The 7017-nt window shown below is 40.2% G+C and overlaps 1 protein-coding gene across 1 annotated transcript in view; it reads right to left on the bottom strand.

Moving 5' to 3' along the window:
- rmc1 (regulator of MON1-CCZ1) overlaps nt 1–4554 on the bottom strand; it is a 23079-nt gene extending 18525 nt beyond the window's left edge. The window contains exons 1-5 of the mRNA XM_078291519.1: nt 4375–4554; nt 3443–3519; nt 3099–3183; nt 373–429; nt 3–76 (exon numbers count right to left, since the gene is read on the bottom strand). Of these exons, the coding sequence (XP_078147645.1) occupies nt 3–76; nt 373–429; nt 3099–3183; nt 3443–3519; nt 4375–4473 (392 nt within the window). The 5' untranslated portion in view covers nt 4474–4554. The remainder of the gene's footprint in view (nt 1–2; nt 77–372; nt 430–3098; nt 3184–3442; nt 3520–4374) is intronic.
- Between the last annotated feature and the right edge of the window lie 2463 nt (nt 4555–7017).

The raw sequence follows: 7017 nt of genomic DNA, 5'->3' as shown, positions 1-7017 counted from the left end.
CGATTCCCTGGTCGGTGATGAAGACGATCTCGTTCCAGTTGGTCCAACAGAAACCCAGAACACTGGCGTTCTTCGTCTGCAGCGGACAAACAGCACACAAAGAGTTAATCTCCAAAACACCAAACTGTTCATCTGTTCACAACAAGAACCCGAACATGTCTTCAGCTCGAGAACATCATGGAGACACGTTTTATCTGCTTTTATTCTTATCTTTTATTACATTTGACTCTATTCTTTGCTGCTGTAATGACCTGATTTCTCCTCAGGGCTCGATAAAGTTCTTCTTACCTTATCGTAAAATAAAAATAAACAAAAAAGAAAATAATGAGGAAGAAATACTTAAGATAACAAGAAAGAGATAACGTGCCATACCTTGCATTCCTGGGTGAACTCTGTGTGTGGGTAGTCGGGGATGAAGTTGATGAAATCCTGCACAGATTGAAGAGTCAATAATGAAATAATGCAATAATTAAAGATAACAACAGCACAGTTAATCATGCACACTCACATACTGCAATTTTAGCTTCCACAATTAATAATGCTAAGTAATATTGACACAGATAGGAACCAGTCCTCTCTGCGTTTCATTTCATTTAGAGTTAAATCTGACTGCTGCTGAAAGGCCAGATGAAGGATTCTCACTGTATTTACATTATTTACATTTTTCTAGCTGAAACATAAAAAGCTACAAAGATAACATCTGTGTTACTGATGATGGCAGAACGTCTCTGTTTCTCACTGTGTATTTTTCTGTTGAAGCACGTTTTGTACAGCACAACGTTTGATTAAATTTTAATCTTTGTTGTCAGTGTCTGAGTTATCTTTCTAGTTGTTTGTGTTCATTGTTCCTATAGCCAACGCATCTGAGACTGAAAAACGTATTATTTATTTATTTATTTAATACGAGTGCAGACATTTCCCAATTTCTAGCTGTTTGGGCCAATTTTGCACTTGAGTACCAACACAGATAAATGAATGTAAAGAGAATTTGGTGGAGGATTTTATCCAAAATAAATGACAGTACCATGAGTGAATACAGCTTCTGAACCCCCAACTCCCATCATTAATACTAATAATAATGAATTTTATTTATATAGCACACTATAAAATACAAGGACATCTCAAATCTCAAAATAAATATACAATTAGTAAAACATTAAAACGGATCAATAAAACAACAATCATGCAATTATAAGCTTATACTAAAACAAAGTGAATAAAATTAGAGTCGGGACCCAAGTTTAAAAGATAAAACACTTAGTGAGAATAAATCAGTGCTATAGGGGAATACAGAGAGGAAAAGATCAGTCATTAGTGCCTTGCTCTAGGGAACTGAACCCCTAACTCTGACATCATTAGTGCCTTGCTGTAGGGAGTTGAACCCCTAACTCTGACATCATTAGTGCCTTGCTGTAGGGAGTTGAACCCCTGACTCTGACATCATTAGTGCCTTGCTCTAGGGAGATGAACCCCTAACTCTGACATCATTAGTGCCTTGCTGTAGGGAGTTGAACCCCTGACTCTGACATCATTAGTGCCTTGCTGTAGGGAGTTGAACCCCTGACTCTGACATCATTAGTGCCTTGCTCTAGGGAACTGAACCCCTGACTCTGACATCATTAGTGCCTTGCTCTAGGGAACTGAACCCCTAACTCTGACATCATTAGTGCCTTGCTGTAGGGAGTTGAACCCCTGACTCTGACATCATTAGTGCCTTGCTGTAGGGAGTTGAACCCCTGACTCTGACATCATTAGCGCCTTGCTCTAGGGAGTTGAACCCCTAACTCTGACATCATTAGTGCCTTGCTGTAGGGAGTTGAACCCCTGACTCTGACATCATTAGTGCCTTGCTCTAGGGAGTTGAACCCCTAACTCTGACATCATTAGTGCCTTGCTCTAGGGAGTTGAACCCCTGACTCTGACATCATTAGTGCCTTGCTGTAGGGAGTTGAACCCCTGACTCTGACATCATTAGTGCCTTGCTGTAGGGAGTTGAACCCCTGACTCTGACATCATTAGTGCCTTGCTGTAGGGAGTTGAACCCCTAACTCTGACATCATTAGTGCCTTGCTGTAGGGAGTTGAACCCCTGACTCTGACATCATTAGTGCCTTGCTGTAGGGAGTTGAACCCCTGACTCTGACATCATTAGTGCCTTGCTGTAGGGAGTTGAACCCCTGACTCTGACATCATTAGTGCCTTGCTCTAGGGAACTGAACCCCTGACTCTGACATCATTAGTGCCTTGCTCTAGGGAACTGAACCCCTAACTCTGACATCATTAGTGCCTTGCTGTAGGGAGTTGAACCCCTGACTCTGACATCATTAGTGCCTTGCTGTAGGGAGTTGAACCCCTGACTCTGACATCATTAGCGCCTTGCTCTAGGGAGTTGAACCCCTAACTCTGACATCATTAGTGCCTTGCTGTAGGGAGTTGAACCCCTGACTCTGACATCATTAGCGCCTTGCTCTAGGGAGTTGAACCCCTGACTCTGACATCATTAGTGCCTTGCTGTAGGGAGTTGAACCCCTGACTCTGACATCATTAGTGCCTTGCTGTAGGGAGTTGAACCCCTAACTCTGACATCATTAATGCCTTGCTGTAGGGAGTTGAACCCCTGACTCTGACATCATTAGTGCCTTGCTGTAGGGAGTTGAACCCCTGACTCTGACATCATTAGTGCCTTGCTGTAGGGAGTTGAACCCCTGACTCTGACATCATTAATGCCTTGCTGTAGGGAGTTGAACCCCTGACTGACATCATTAATGCCTTGCTGTAGGGAGTTGAACCCCTGACTCTGACATCATTAATGCCTTGCTGTAGGGAGTTGAACCCCTGACTGACATCATTAATGCCTTGCTGTAGGGAGTTGAACCCCTGACTCTGACATCATTAATGCCTTGCTGTAGGGAGTTGAACCCCTGACTCTGACATCATTAATGCCTTGCTGTAGGGAGTTGAACCCCTGACTCTGACATCATTAATGCCTTGCTGTAGGGAACTGAACCCCTGACTCTGACATCATTAGTGCCTTGCTGTAGGGAGTTGAACCCCTGACTCTGACATCATTAGTGCCTTGCTCTACCCGGCAGAACTCACCACAGATTTGGAGGTTCTCTGGACGGCCAGGATCTTATTTCCGATGGAGAACTTGATGCACTTCACTTCTCCTTTGTCGTCCATTCTGAGGAAGAGAAAACAAACACGATCCCTGACTGAGACAAACGTGAAAATTCAAGAATAAGAATCATTTAAAGCAAACGTTTCAGGCTGAAACATTTTGCTTAAATTTACTTTTGTCTTCTATTTTCATTTTTTTTTTGCACCATGTCAGATTTAAATCAACCGTTTGTATTCCTAACTTTGGGATGTAGCAGCCATGGCGGCTACTTTCCTCAGTAGCAGGTCAGTGATGTTAAACAGTACAGTGCAGCTGAAGGTACCTGAAGGCCACAGAGCTCTTGTCGTCCGGACCTTTAACCACCACACCTGTCGCTCCCCCTGAACGCACCGCAAACACCTGAACAGGAAACAGACAACATCAGGAAATAATCTGGGGCAAACCGTAGCCACTGTACATCCAATCTCTCTGCCTCTTTCTGCATCCTTTTGAAGGTAATCATTGAGTCATTGGTATTGATGAACAACCCTAGATATGGTCATGCTATTAGACAGTAAAAATCTTACTTAGAAATTCTTGTACATGTTGCTATTGTAAATGGTGTAGAAAGTGATTCTGAATGGCTAAATAGGCTTATTATCGTTTTATTATTTACAACCGCATATGTGCATTCAAAACTATTTATATTTATATTCTGTGTAATGGTAAAAGCAGTAATGCAGCTTGCTGGTTGATTGGCGAGATTGTTAGCTTGCTACATGGCTTGGACAACATACAGTACATGGAAACACAGCTAATAATATAGAAAATAATAGAACATGCTAATGTCTAGACAGCTTTGTTGACAGGCTGGAGGGCTAGAAGAGCTAACTAACTGTATTTAGCTCAACTGTCAGCTAACTTATCATATTGCCTGAGATTTAAACTCCTGTGAATGGCTAAATGGCTTATTATTTAGTCCACTTCATAACCCAAATGACACACCTGCTCTCACCCAACATCTACATACAGTAGGTGCTTTCCCAAAAGACCATGGGGGATTTTCACATCATATCTGTGAATTGGTAAATACAGTAATGCAGCTTGCTGGTTGATTAACGGCTTGTTAAACAAACATACAAACACAGCTAACAACACATGTAAATGTCTAGACAGGTAACTGTTGACAAGCTGCAGGACTACATGTTGAGGTGCTAACTAGCTGTCCAGCTCAACTGTCAGCTAACTTAGCTAGCTACAGCAGCGTTAGCTTACCTGCTTGTTTGCTTCGTCGAAGAAGACGTTGTTGACGCTGGAGGCATTTTCAAACTGTACCGGGCTCTCACACAGCTCCAGGTAATGTTCCTCACTCATTCTCACACTGAGGCTGGACGGTTTTCTACTTTGTTTTTATTTTTCCTCGTTCAGTTTTCCTGTAGTAGCAACTCTGGAGAAGAAATCCCGGCTTCCGGTATGGGCGTCATGTGACACAGTGACGATCACGTGCATGCTAGACGACAAGGATCATACTGAAACTAATACTAAAACTAATACTAAAACTATAATAATACTGAAACTAATACTAAAACTAATACTAATACTAAAACTAATACTAAAACTATAATAATACTAAAACTAATAATAATACTGAAACTAATACTAAAACTAATACTAAAACTAATAATACTAAAACTAATACTAAAACGAATAATAATACTAAAACTAATACTAATACTAAAACTAATAGTAAAACTAATACTAAAACTAATGCTAATACTATATTCAGAGGTGTGACCAAGTCAACGTTGCTCGAGTCCCAAGTCTAAATGTAGATTGCCAAGTCCATGTTATTAATGTCAAGTCTCAAGTCTAAATGTAGAACAGCAAGTCAAATCAGAACAAATCAAGAGTCCAGTATCAATTTAATATCTTAAAGAAAACTAAATATCTAGGACTTTTCAATGCAATATGGTTTTAATAGGATAAAAACTTGGTAAGAGCATCATGAGTTTGATTTCTATAATCAGTTTCAACTTCAATAAATTCAATCATTCCATACAAATTCAGAAAACAGAATTTAAATTCAGTCGTCCGCTGGAACAAATCTCATCACTTTCAATCTAAGTCATTTACACAAACACAAGATCTCAAGTCAAGACTTTAGAAACCTTTTCAAGTCATCAAAGTACAAGTCAGAGTCAAGTCCCAAGTCACCAGAACCCAAGTCAAGGCTCAAGTCTTCTCTTCATGCATAAGTAATTCAAATTGGGACTCAAGTCTGATTTGAGTCCAAGTCTTGTGACACGAGTCCCCACGTCTGCTAATACTAATACTAAAACTAAAACTACAACAGATACTAATACTGATACTAATACCAATACCAATACACTAATATCCAGTGAGGAGCTGATACCTCCCCATGCTGAACATTGGAACATTAGGCTCATTTAGTGCTGTGGGACAGTAAAAATCTTTAAAAGTGTGTAGATCTGAAAGCAATGTTTTTCTCTCCATTCAAACAGTACTCAGAAAGAATGAGACAAGAGCTTCATCACCTTCATCATTTATTGTCACTGAAACACCACACTGCAGGATTTCATTACAACTATAATAACTGCAATCATCACCTCAGGAGACAGGAGCCTGTGTGCATCCTAACATGCATTTCCCAATTAAAAACACACATTTCATTTTCCATAAACAATTCATTTCCCCATCCAGCTGTTTTCAAACGGATCATAAACTATGAGCTACGGTTAATTCCACTGCATTAAATCATAAAACACTCAATTTCCGTCTTTTGAAGCCCACAATTAATTACAATCAATACAGGAAGATTGTGTTTAAATGGAACTTCTGTCATGTTTAATTCAATATAGTCTGTTAGTTGATTTTCCACAGACAGTGACTGAGGGAAATCTGGTCACTGTTAGAGTGGATGGTGGAGGAAACTGGTCTACAAAGGCAAATTAGCAGTAACTTTTGTTTTGTTTAAAATGTCAAAAGGTCATGACAAGGGTTTAGATTTCATATCAACAAAAACTACACATTTTAAATAGCAGTAGTAGTAATTTCTGTCCGTTTCAGTGTCAACACAGTTACTGTTAGGCTTGGGCCGATATTCAATAACACCGAAAATCGCGTTATATTGTGAATATCGCAATATTTTCCGCAATATCGCAGTATTTCGGTGGGACAGCATAGCGATATTAAAGTTTTGGATATGGCCCAAGCCTAGTTATTGCTGCCAGAAAACTAGTCAGAAAAACAAAATGCAAAAAAGTGATGCAGCGAAATGTCTCCTTTGGTTCCCAGACTGGAAACAACAGTCAACGCTTCACTGGAAGTCGTGCTCATCAGACATTATAAGGCATCATAAGCAAATTATAAGCACAATTTGACGCACAATTCACGAGTATTATTACAATCAGAGTGGGACATCATGCTGCGTTCCACAGATGTCGGAAATTCGGAAATTCTGACTTCCTAGGGGAAAGTCAGTGGATCTGCCCTTCAAGTCGGATTCCAGTAAGAAACTCAGATTTCTAAGCTGCAGTTATCTGACGTCACAACATGGCGGCAAACACAGTAAACACTTAACAGCATTGCTTTTAACGTGTATAATCCTCAAAATACATCTAAGTTCCATTCTCAGCATCACATGACCTTAAATCCATCAAAGCACCTGTGCAGTAAACGGTAAAACATGTAAATTTGAAATGTTAAGCTGCACTTGCATTTACTTGGGATATACGCTAACTAGCTAGCTGCATGTGGAACTGGATTTTCCGTTGGGTTTTTCCAAGCTGGAACGCAGCGAGGTTTGGAAACAGGAACTGCCAGCTGGGAATTTCCCACTTCCGACTTTTAATGGAACGCAGCACAACAAACACAAAGTGCCAAAAACTTTGGGGTATG

The sequence above is a fragment of the Centroberyx gerrardi genome, chromosome 22 (genome assembly GCF_048128805.1).
Source record: "Centroberyx gerrardi isolate f3 chromosome 22, fCenGer3.hap1.cur.20231027, whole genome shotgun sequence".
NCBI classification, from domain to species: domain Eukaryota; kingdom Metazoa; phylum Chordata; class Actinopteri; order Beryciformes; family Berycidae; genus Centroberyx; species Centroberyx gerrardi.
Note: the sequence above shows the minus strand (reverse complement) of the source record. Positions and strands in the feature narration are given on the sequence as shown.